Source organism: Sminthopsis crassicaudata, chromosome 1, assembly GCF_048593235.1.
Source record: "Sminthopsis crassicaudata isolate SCR6 chromosome 1, ASM4859323v1, whole genome shotgun sequence".
Lineage (NCBI taxonomy): Eukaryota > Metazoa > Chordata > Mammalia > Dasyuromorphia > Dasyuridae > Sminthopsis > Sminthopsis crassicaudata.
The window spans coordinates 541,713,792-541,726,249 of NC_133617.1; the positions used below are offsets into that span (position 1 = coordinate 541,713,792).

The window sequence follows — 12,458 nt, forward strand, 5'->3', positions numbered from 1 at the left end:
ATTTAAGCAGTGAATCAACATTATAAATTATAGAAAAGTGTCAGTCTGTATTAGAACTGGGAGTTCCCTTTGGGGGCATCCTTTCTACTAATGAAATTAAAAGTAAAAAGAAAACATATGCATATATACCTTTCTGCTTATAATGTAAACTCCTAGAAGGGAGGGACTATTCACTTTTATATCCTCAGAATTTAACACATTTACTTGCACACAACAGGCAATTAATAAATGTCTGCTGATTAATTGGCTGAACAGAACAGATAAAGTGAGAAGCAAACAATTCCCTAATTAACATGTTTATCTATTATATTACATGTAATATAGGAAATGTAAAATAGAAGGATGGAGGATGACTGTAAATAATATTGTCCCCTTATAAGCAATTTGTTCTTGTATGGCTTGCTGTCAACCACTAGTTTTTTATCTTTCTAAAATTACCTTATATGGCTGTCAGTCATTTTTCTTCTCTTAAATAGTAGAATAAAGAAGAATGCATAGCAGCTTAAAAAAAAAAGTGGCTTGAGGAAGGACTCAAAATTTTACTCTGGAATTTTTCACCCACAAATAATGAAACTGGATTCTTAGTGATAACAAAAAGTCAGTGGAGTTGATAGTAATCATCTTTGTAACATCTCATTTAGCCCAGTACAATTTACTATATCTGCTGGGTTTTACAGCAATTATATAGTCAAAACAACACTAAACCAGAATATTAACAGCAAGGTTCCATAGGATCTGGTTTTGATGCCATTATTCAACAGTTCCGTGATCTTGAAAATAAATGGCAGCCTAATGAAGGCTGTCATTCTGAACTCTATAGTTTGCAAAAGAAAAATCAGAAAATTTGGGGAAAGAATGTTGCCCTAATTTTACATTTATCTAGTATGGCTGTCACAGTAAGTCAAGGAAGATTATATAGTGTGTTAGATTTGTGATCAGGAAGACCTGATTTCAAATCCTACCTTTTGCTTGTTTATTAATTAACTGTGTGTGTGTGTGTGTGTGTGTGTGTGTGTGTGTGTGTGTATTTATGTATGTGTATCCATATATATAAAACAAGCTATTAATCCAATATGAATGACACAATGGACTTATGTCCAAATGGCTATAAGCATTTATTAAACATGAACTATTGTAAAGGGCTAGAACTGAGAAGATGCACTTAAGGTAAGATAACCTAGACTTAAGGCTAATTACCAATTGGACAATTCTCTATTAACATATGCTTGGAGGATGACCCTACTCAACTACTCTGTGCTGGCTTAATCTGTGGGTGTGGACAGAGAAGGGTGAGAGAGATCAAAGGATGGAGTAGGATAAGCAGGATCATTCTTTGGTGGTGGAGAGAGAAAAAGGAGGTGTGGAGATTCCTATATCTAATCCCCTGATTTCGAACCCAGAAGACCAAGAATAAAGACTTTTGCTTATCCTGACTCTGGCTGATTCTAAGATCTCCAAGGTACTAATGTGGTCACAATAAACTGTGCAAAGCATTGTGATAAGTGCTAGGGATAAACAGAAAGGCAAAAAAGATGAAAATCTTGAAATGACTAAGATGAAAACAAAGTAGATAGAAGGCAATTTCAGAGAGAACACATAGGAGCAACAGGACCACAAAAAGCCTCATAAATGAGGTAGAATTTGACCTGGTAAAAGGAAGTCTGGGGAAACTAAAAATTTGTGTTAAGGAAGAAGACCATTCCAGGTATGGAAAAATGGAGTGACAGAAAGGGGGTCATATAGCAAAGTTTCTTTGTGGCCACAACCCCATATGGTGTCATGTAAATGAATGTAGAGATCATGAAATTATGATTTATTATAGCAAATGCTTGATTTGTTTACCTACATACCTAGTGTGCATAATTTTTTTTTTTTACATAAATGATGTCACAGATTTATTAAAGTATGGCAAACTCAGGGTTAAATATAAATATGTAGGGGTAATTTTACATATAGTATACATTGGAGAAATTTTTCTTAGTTGAATTTAATTAGCTTTTAGCTTGATAAAGAACTAAGACCTTTTTTTTCTCTTTCTTTTTTTAAATTAATTTTATAATTATAAATTATATATATATATGTATATATGCATGAGTAACTTTTTTATAACATTATCCCTTGTATTCATTTTTCCAAATTTTCCCCTCCATCCTTCTACTCCCTTCCCTAGATGACAGGCAATCCCATACATTTTACATGTGTTACAGTATAACCTAGATACAATATATGTGTGTAAATACAATTTTCTTGTGTGCATAAAAATTTTTCAGGTAAAAAGGAATCAGAAGTGGAAAAGGTTTAAGAAGCCCCCTGACTGGTACATGTTATTTCAAAAAGTCTGATACTTCTACTGATTACCTATGTGAGAAATAATTCATTTGGACCCCCACTGTATTCCAATCAATATTAATCAATTTAATATGATTCTATCGGGATAGTGATAATTGGGCCTCAGAAGTGTGACTTGTAAATTTGAAATTCACTTGCTTAATGAAAGGAAATTAACTAGAGGCTCTCTCAATCCTTGCTTTTTCTTGTCATGGAGACCAAGTTCAGTGAGGCAGAGTGACTTCACTTACATGAAAGGTCCCCCAATTTATTTTTGGTCTGGATTATTGAGCAGGTAACTGTTTTATGATCTTCTTACATTCAGGTCACTGACTGTGAGAGCTTGAACCATCTCCTCCTGCCTCAGCTAAGGGGAAGCACGTTCAATCCCTGCTTCACCCAACTTGTGACCCTGCTGCCATATTATTTTGTTCATTCTAGTGAATGTATCATATGTCAATTGAGAGAATTATTCTGTTTTTGATATAGCTTGAGTTAGATTCTGTATTTGATAAAGCTTGAATTTGAATTATTTAATGTCTAGATGTCTAATCCTATAAAATTAGGGCCCTAGAAGGAGGGGGCAACTCAGACTATCAGAAAGATCTAAAGTCTACTCCATTTGAGGAGACCATGGACCCTTTGATAATGTGCTTTGGGCTCAGAGCTACCTCAGACTCTTTTATGTAGATGGGACAATTTTAATCCTCACATTAATGGCCACTCTGCCAGGAGGGCAATACGGGAAACTCGATCTCTTTTGGCTGGCTTCTGAAAGGCACCCAAAAAAGGAAGTACACACAGGGTCAGACTATCACCACTGGCTCACCTGTGGACACTGGAGTTGTACTCTCCTCACTATCTGCACACAAATTCTTTGAGACTAAGGTAAGTTTCTTCAAAACTGGTTAGTCAGCTTCACTCTAAATTAATTTTCTTTAAAAAGAGTTTCCAATTGGGCTAAGAAGGACTGTTTGGATCTGTCTAAATTCATACACTTCAGATCACTCAAATTCTATTTTTACTTTTAAAATGAGCATAATTTTAACTTTTTATATACAGGCTTTCTTTCCCCTTCCTCTGTTTTTCTTACTTTCATTTTGTTAAGACCAAGGAGATTCAGCAACGGAATTGATAGTTCCTCATTTTCAGACAACTAGCTTCCATAGAGCGCAATGTATAATGAACAGAAAACTGGTCAGTATGTATTATTTCAAAAGTATGATATTTTCACTGGTAGCTTAAATTAAAATAAATATCACTTAATTAAATAAAATTACTTACTTCAGTTTAGTATATTTACCAAAACATTCCATACTGTAATAATCTCTTATTTACAGTCATTTGTTTAAAATGAACACGTGAAAATATTAAGAAATCTGCTAAATTAAAAAAAAAACAACAATTATTTTGAATTCCTTAAAATTATTTGAATCTTTCCTTCAAAAATTATTTTGAAATAAATACTCTTCTGATACACATTACTACTAGGTAATGTTGGATGTAAGTTATAATAAGTTTTCAAAAAATAATTTCTTTGCTATGTACTGATAAAAGCAATTATAAGGAATTATGCCTATTTTAAGTCAAAGAGAAAAATAAACAAATAAATTAACAATTGTGTTCATGAATAAAATTATTACTTGACTAATAAAATTTGATCCTAATTGATGTATCCTATCAGAAATATGTAAATAAACTTTATTGCTTAGAAGACCTCACTACTTTCACTGTGCTGTTTTAAACAAATTCACAAAGGAATTGCAGAGGTAAATGTCTCCAATTTTCTAAAGTAAAGTAAGGCAGAATTTGCATGAAAAATATGTCTCAAATATATTCTCTTGTGAAGAGCAACTTTATCGTCCTGCTCTTTATTTAGTTGCAAAAAATCAAATCTGAGATACAGAATACCCACAATTCATTGTGATGTCAATTTAGTCAAGAAGAAAAGAAGGATGGAAAGGAAAGTATACTTTTCAGAAATGATAAGTTATGCAAATAAACCTTATAATAGCTTCAACCTAAATATTCTTTTTTCTCATGTCAATAAAACAGTAATCAATAAGTGAATGAGGTAAATGGAATTATTGTGCTATAAAAATGATGAACAGAAGGACTTAAAAAAACCTTGAAAGTCATATATGAGCTGATATTGTATCAGTGAAATGAACAGAATCAGGAGAACACTGTTTAGGAAAGGGCCATCTCCAGTCATCCTGATCTATACCTTGCCACTGAACCCAAATGGCTCTGGAGCAAAGAGTGAGGCTAGTTGTTCTGCACAGTTCTCCCTCACTTAAGTCTAATTCACTTGTAAATCATGAGAACTTTTTGATGTTGTGGTCCTTTTCCAAAAAAAAGAAGAAACAATACAAAAACTACAATGTTTGTATGATAAAGATCTGTAAATAACTTAGCTTTTCTCAGCTATACAATGATCTCAAACAATCCTAAAAGATTCATGATTAAAAATGCTATTAGCCTCCAAAGGAAAAAAAAATGATATTGTTGTATACAGACTGAAGCATACTTTTTCTTTCTTTTCCTTCCTTCTTTCCTTCCTTTCTTTTTTCTTTCTTTGTTCAGTCTTCTTATACAAAATGATTTTACATGATTGAACATGTAGAACCTATATCAGATTGCTTGTCGTCTGGGGGAGGAAATGATGATTAGAACATTTTTTTAATTTTAAAAAAACTAAAAATTGTTTTTACAAGTAATTGGGGGGAATAAAATATTATTTTAAAATAAGAAAAAAGAAACAGATAGCATTGATCCAGCATTATATCTTTTTAAATATAAAAAAAGTGACAAGAATTCTATGACAAACACCAGCTGACCCCTTTTTCATTTTCAACAGATCTACCTGAGAACAAAAAACCATTTGAAATTCAGTGATCCTATTTCCTATTCTTCCAGGATGACCCATTTTGAACTACAAAAAGGCAGTGAATTCATACACAGAGATAACTATCTCCTGGCACTGCTTTTCTTAATAGGAACAGAAATAAACAACAAAAAAATGTGAGAGGGAAAATAAAGTTAAAAGTTTAGGGTTTATTATATCCTTTTATTTTTAATTGTTTGGTGAGACAATTAAAAACAAAAATAATGGAACCCTGACGATCTGGTCTAAATATTTTACTGGTTATTAACATGTGCCACAATGCCTAGCAAACAAACCTAGTTAAGAATTCCTGGGTTCGGCGGAGCCAAGATGGCGGAGAAGAAACACACGTCTCTGTGAACGTCCTCACTCCCTCACAACCAATTAGATAAATTAAGTCTCAGAATTAGCTCAGGACTGATAGATACCATAAGGACTGGAAGCACAACTTACCAGCTGAAGAGACTCTGGAGTTTCAACAGGAAAGGTCAGTTCTCAGGGGAGGAATAAGAGAGACCAGCACAGACGGTGGGGTAGGGGCACGCTGCACCCATTGCGCTGGGAAGGGCTCTGGGATCAGAGAAGCCACTGAGGTAAAGGAATCTGGCACAGGCTGTTAGCTCTTCTCTGCTAATTATTTAGCAGTTCAGAAGAGAAAGCCAAAATATTTTAAAACTCAGATTAGATTTTCCCCGGACCCTGGAGGTGACTCAGCAGATCTTGGCACCAGGGGGTGTGGCCTCAGCTACCACCTGAGAATAATTAAGAGATTGACAAGTGGGTGGATACGGCCCAAGGCAACACACACTGCCTAGCTTAGCTGGAGGGAGTGGAACTCAGCTCCAGGAAGTCCCAGAGAAGCAGAACCTTTGAACTAGGGACCGCGGTTTCTGGCAGACACTTCCAGTTTGAGCACAGGGGCTTTTCACGTCACCTGCTGCAGACATCCACTCCCCACCCGGACACATAGGCTGGGCTTTGTGCTGTCTTCACTATTCTACGCCCTCGAAGCACAGTAGTGCTAATCACCTCTGAGGCACCTCCAGGGAGGGGGTGGGGAACTCTCTCCCAGAGCTCTATCTTAGCTCAGGCGCAGGAGCCGCTGCATCCATCCGGTCTGGGAGGAAGCTGGTAAAGAAGTAAATAAATAATTTCCTACCCCAGGGACAGACCCCAAAAGATTTTTTAAGTATGAGCAAAAAAGCTAGAAAAACCATAGATTCCTTCTATACAGAGAAAGAGCGGGTATCCAACCCCGAGGAAGTTAACAGCAGAGAGACAGCAGATAACAACCTAAAGGGGAACGATCCCTGCCCCCCATCACATAACTCTCTCCTAGAAGAAACTCTTAAAAAATTGAGGGAGATTGAAGAAAAATGGGGAAAGGAAAGGGAAGCTATGATAGAGAATAACAACGTCCTGAAATTGGAGTTGGAAAAAATAAAGAATTCACAGGAGATGCAGGGAAACAAAATTTATGAATTAGAAAAGGTTAAAAAAACACAGGAAAGTAGGATTTCTGAATTGGAAAAGATAAAAAAGTCTCAAGAAAATAGAATTTCTGAATTGGAAAAAGAAAATAATTCTCAAAAAAAAAAAATTAGAGAAATGGAAAAAAATTCAATAGAGCAAAATAATTCATTTAAAAACTCAATTGGGCATTTACAAAAAGAAGTAAAAACTGTGAAAGAAGAAAATAACTCCTTAAAAGTCAGGATGGAACAAATAGAAATGAATGATTCACAGAGAACCCAAGAATCAGTCAAACAAAACAAAAAAAATGAGAAGCTGGAGAACAACGTCAAATACTTACTGGGAAAATCTATAGACCTGGAAAATAGATCTAGGAGAGATAATCTGCGGATTATTGGACTTCCAGAAAACTATGACCAAAAAAAGAGCCTAGATTCTATTTTACAGGAAATTATCAAAGAGAACTGTCCAGAGACAGTAGAAACAGAGGGGAAAGTAGATGTGGAAAGAATTCATCGAACTCCTTCTGAAATAGACCCTAAAAAAAGAACACCACGGAATATAGTGGCTAAGCTGCAGAATTACCACACAAAGGAGAAAATCCTGCAAGCAGCTAGAAAAAAACAATTTAAATACCAAGGTGCCACAATAAGGGTCACCCAAGATCTGGCTGCCTCCACATTAAAAGATAGAAGGGCCTGGAACCTGATATTCCATAAGGCAAAAGATCAAGGACTGCAACCAAGAATGAACTACCCAGCTAAGTTTAGCATCTTTTTCCATGGAAGAAGATGGTCATTCAATGAAACAGAGGAATTCTATATGTTTCTAAGAAAAAAACCAGACTTAAACAAAAAATTTGATCTACATCCACAAGACTGAAGAGAAACAGAAAAAGGTACACAGAACCCTTGAGAACTGTAACTCTGTTGTGGGTATATAAAAAATACTCAAGGATAATTTGATTTTACTGATATAAAAGAAAAAAAGGGGGGTGTAGCAAAGGGAAGGAGGTCGGTTCAGAAAAAGGGGAAGGAGTGATAAAAAGAGGGAAACTACATCCCAGGAAGAGGCATAGAAAATACACCATATCTGAGGGAACTTAGTGAGGGGGAGAATCATTGTGTGAATCTTACTCTCATCAGGAGAGGCTCAAAGAGTAAATAATTAACATATTTGTTTTTCAGAGAATTTTCTCTCACCTCATTAAAAGGGGGGAGAGGAAAAGGGAAAAGGAAAAGGAGAATAAGTGAAGGGACTTGGAGGGAGGGGGGAGGGATCCTAAAAAAAAAAAAAAAAAAAAAGAGGGAGGGTTGCGCGTCACAAGGGGGGGTCTGTAAATTAAATATCGGGGAGGGGGATCAGGGGGGTCAAGGGAAAAAAGCATAATCTGGGGATAATACGATGGCAGGAAATACAGAATTAGTAATTTTAACTGTAAATGTAAATGGGATGAACGATCCCATCAAACGGAGACGGATAGCAGATTGGATCAAAAAGCAGAACCCTACAATATGTTGCCTACAGGAAACACACTTAAAGCAGGGAGATACATACAGAATAAAGGTAAAAGGTTGGAACAGAGCCTATTATGCTTCAGGTAAAGCCAAAAAAGCAGGGGTAGCTATCCTTATCTCAGATCAAGCAAAAGCAGAAGTAGATCTCGTTAAAAAAGATAAGGAAGGAAACTATATCCTGCTGAAAGGTAGCATAAATAATGAAGCCATATCAATACTAAACATATATGCACCAAGTGGTATAGCATCTAACTTTCTAAAGGAAAAGTTAAGAGAACTGCAAGAAGAAATAGACAGTAAAACTATAATAGTGGGAGATCTCAACCTTGCACTCTCAGATTTAGACAAATCAAACCACAAAACAAACAAGAAAGAAATTAAAAAAGTAAATAGAATATTAGAAAAACTAGGTATGATAGACCTTTGGAGAAAACTGAATGGCAATAGAAAGGAATATACTTTCTTCTCAGCAGTTCATGGATCCTATACAAAAATTGACCATATATTAGGACATAAAGATCTCAAAATTAAATGTAGGAAGGCAGAAATACAAATCACTATTGATCAGAGAAATGCAAATTAAGACAACTCTGAGGTATCATTACACACCTGTCAGATTGGCTAAGATGACAGGAACAAATAACGATGAATGTTGGAGGGGCTGTGGGAAAACTGGGACACTGATGCATTGTTGGTGGAGTTGTGAAAGAATCCAACCATTCTGGAGAGCAATCTGGAATTATGCCCAAAAAGTTATCAAAATGTGCATACCCTTTGACCCAGCCATACTACTACTGGGCTTATACCCCAAGGAGCTACTAGAGAAGGGAAAGGGTCCTGTATGTGCCAAAATGTTTGTGACAGCCCTTTTCATAGTGGCTAGAAGCTGGAAGATGAATGGATGTCCATCAATTGGAGAATGGTTGGGTAAACTATGGTATATGAATGTTATGGAATATTATTGTTCTATAAGAAATGACCAACAGGAGAAATATAGAGAGGCTTGGAGAGACTTACATCAACTGATGCTGAGTGAAACGAGCAGAACCAGAAGATCATTATACACTTCAACAATGATACTGTACGAGGATGTATGCTGATGGAAGTGGATTTCTTCAACATAGAGAAGAGTTAATCCAATTCCAATTGATTAATGATGGAAAGAACCAGCTACATCCAGAAAAGGAACACTGGGAAATGAATGTAAACTGTTATTTTTACCTTCTGAATCCAATTCTTCCTGTGCAACAAAAAATTCGGTTCTACACACATATATTGTATCTAAATTATACTGTAATATATTTAACATATATAAGACTGCTTGCCATCTGGGGGAGGGGGTTGGGGGAGGAAGGGAAAAAATCTGAATAGAAGTAAGTGCAAGGGATAATGTTGTAAAAAATTACCCATGCATATGTACTGTCAAAAAATGTTATAATTATAAAATAAAATAAAAAAAAAAAAAAAAAAAAAAGGGGAGGAAGACATAGAAAAAAAAATTTTGTGCAATAAAAATTGTTCGCTTCAAAAAAAAAAAAAAAAAAAAAAGGAAGGCAGAAATAATAAATGCCTTCTTCTCAGATCACAATGCAATAAAAGCTACATTCAGTAAAAAGTTAGGGGTAAATAGACCAAAAAGTAATTGGAAACTGAATAATCTCATCTTAAAGAATGACTGGGTGAAAGAGCAAATTATAGAAACAATTAACAATTTCACCCAAGATAATGATAATGATGAGACATCATATCAAAATCTTTGGGATGCAGCTAAAGCAGTAATAAGGGGAAATTTTATATCTTTAGAGGCTTATTTGAAGAAAATTGAGAAAGAGAAGATTAACGAATTGGGCTTACAACTTAAAAGGCTAGAAAAAGACCAAATTATAAACCCCCAACCAAAAATTAAACTTGAAATACAAAAATTAAAAGGAGAAATCAATAAAATTGAAAGTAAAAAAACTATTGAATTAATAAATAAAACCAAGAGTTGGTTTTATGAAAAAGCCAATAAAATAGATAAACCTTTGGTAAATTTGATCAAAAAAAAGAAAGAGGAAAATCAAATTGATAGTCTTACAAATGAAAAGGGGGATCTTTCCACCAATGAAGAGGAAATTGGAGAAATAATAAGGAGTTACTTTGCCCAACTTTATGCCAATAAATTTGATAACTTAAGTGAAATGGATGACTTCCTCCAAAAATATAGGCTCCCTAGATTAACAGAGGAGGAGATAAATTGCTTAAATAGTCCCATTTCAGAAAAAGAAATAGAACAAGCTATTAATCAACTCCCCAGGAAAAAATCCCCAGGGCCAGATGGATTCACATGTGAATTCTACCAAACATTTAAAGAACAATTAGCCCCAATGTTATATAAATTATTTGAAAAAATAGGGGATGAAGGAGTCCTACCAAACTCCTTTTATGACACAGACATGGTACTGATACCTAAACCAGGTAGATCGAAAACTGAGAAAGAAAATTATAGACCAATCTCCTTAATGAATATTGATGCTAAAATCTTAAATAAGATATTAGCAAAAAGACTTCAGAAAATCATCTCCAAGATAATACACTATGATCAAGTAGGATTTATTCCAGGAATGCAGGGCTGGTTTAATATTAGGAAAACTATTAATATAATTGACCATATTAATAATCAAATTAATAAGAACCATATGATCATCTCAATAGATGCAGAAAAAGCATTTGACAAAATCCAACATCCATTCCTACTAAAAACTCTTGAGAATATAGGAATAAATGGACTATTCCTTAGAATAATCAGGAGCATATATTTAAGACCTTCAGTAAGCATAATATGCAATAGAAATAAACTGCAACCTTTCCCAGTAAGATCAGGAGTGAAACAAGGTTGCCCACTATCACCATTACTATTCAATATAGTACTAGAAACGCTAGCCTCAGCAATAAGAGCCGAGAAAGAGATTCAAGGAATTAGAGTAGGAAATGAGGAAATTAAACTTTCACTTTTTGCAGATGACATGATGGTATACTTAGAGAACCCCAAAGATTCTGCTAAAAAGCTACTAGAAATAATTCAAAATTTCAGCAAAGTGGCAGGATACAAAATAAATCCACATAAATCCTCGGCATTTTTATATATCACTAACAAAATGCAACAGCAAGAGATACAAAGAGAAATTCCATTCCAAACAAATGTTGAGAGTATAAAATATTTGGGAATCCATCTACCAAAGAAAAGTCAGGAATTATATGAGAAAAATTACAAAACACTTGCCACAAAAATAAAATCAGATTTAAATAATTGGAAAGACATTCAGTGCTCTTGGATAGGCCGAGCGAATATAATAAAGATGACAATACTCCCCAAACTAATCTATTTATTTAGTGCTATACCAATCAGACTTCCAAGAAACTATTTCAATGACCTAGAAAAAATAACAACAAAATTCATATGGAAGAATAAAAGGTCGAGAATCACAAGGGAACTAATGAAAAAAAACTCAGAGGAAGGTGGTCTAAGTGTACCTGATCTAAAGCTATATTATATAGCAGCAGTCACCAAAACCATTTGGTATTGGCTACGAAATAGACCGGTAGATCGGTGGAACAGATTAGATACAAAGGATAAAAAAGGGTACATCTATAGCAATCTAATCTTTGACAAACCCAAAGATTCCAACATTAGGGATAAAAATTCATTATTCGGAAAAAACTGTTGGGAAAACTGGAAATTAGTATGGCAGAAATTCGATATGGATCCACACTTAACACCATATACAAAGATAAGATCAAAATGGATCCACGATTTAGGCATAAAGAGGGAGATAATAAATAGATTAGAGGAACAGAGGATAATCTACCTCTCAGACTTGTGGAGGAGGAAGGAATTTATGACCAGAGGAGAACTAGAGATCATTATTGATCACAAAATAGAAGATTTTGATTACATCAAACTAAAAAGTTTCTGTACAAATAATACTAATGCAAACAAGATTAGAAGGGAAGTAACAAATTGGGAAAATATTTTTAAAAACAAAGGTTCTGACAAAGGTCTCATTTCCAAAATATATAGAGAACTGACCCTAATTTATAAGAAACCGAACCATTCTCCAATTGATAAATGGTCAAAGGATATGAACAGACAATTCTCAGAGGAAGAAATTGAAACTATATCCACTCACATGAAAGAGTGTTCCAAATCACTACTGATCAGAGAAATGCAAATTAAGACCACTCTGAGATACCACTACACACCTGTCAGATTG

At 34.8% G+C, this 12,458-nt stretch overlaps 2 protein-coding genes across 2 annotated transcripts in view; one reads left to right on the top strand and one right to left on the bottom strand.

Moving 5' to 3' along the window:
* Positions 1-12,458, bottom strand: part of FBXL17 (F-box and leucine rich repeat protein 17) — a 528,599-nt gene that overhangs the window by 289,462 nt on the left and 226,679 nt on the right. The window lies entirely within an intron of this gene.
* LOC141555273 (uncharacterized) lies at positions 4,891-7,965 on the top strand. Its single transcript, XM_074287998.1, has 2 exons — positions 4,891-5,920; positions 6,266-7,965. The coding sequence occupies exon 2, from the start codon at positions 6,407-6,409 to the stop codon at positions 7,568-7,570; it is 1,164 nt and encodes a 387-aa protein (XP_074144099.1). The 5' UTR covers positions 4,891-5,920; positions 6,266-6,406; the 3' UTR covers positions 7,571-7,965.

Excerpts from the sequence above, each read along its gene's own strand:
- LOC141555273 (XM_074287998.1), top strand. The coding sequence starts at position 6,407 with ATGAGCAAAAAAGCTAGAAAAACCATAGATTCCTTCTATACAGAGAAA.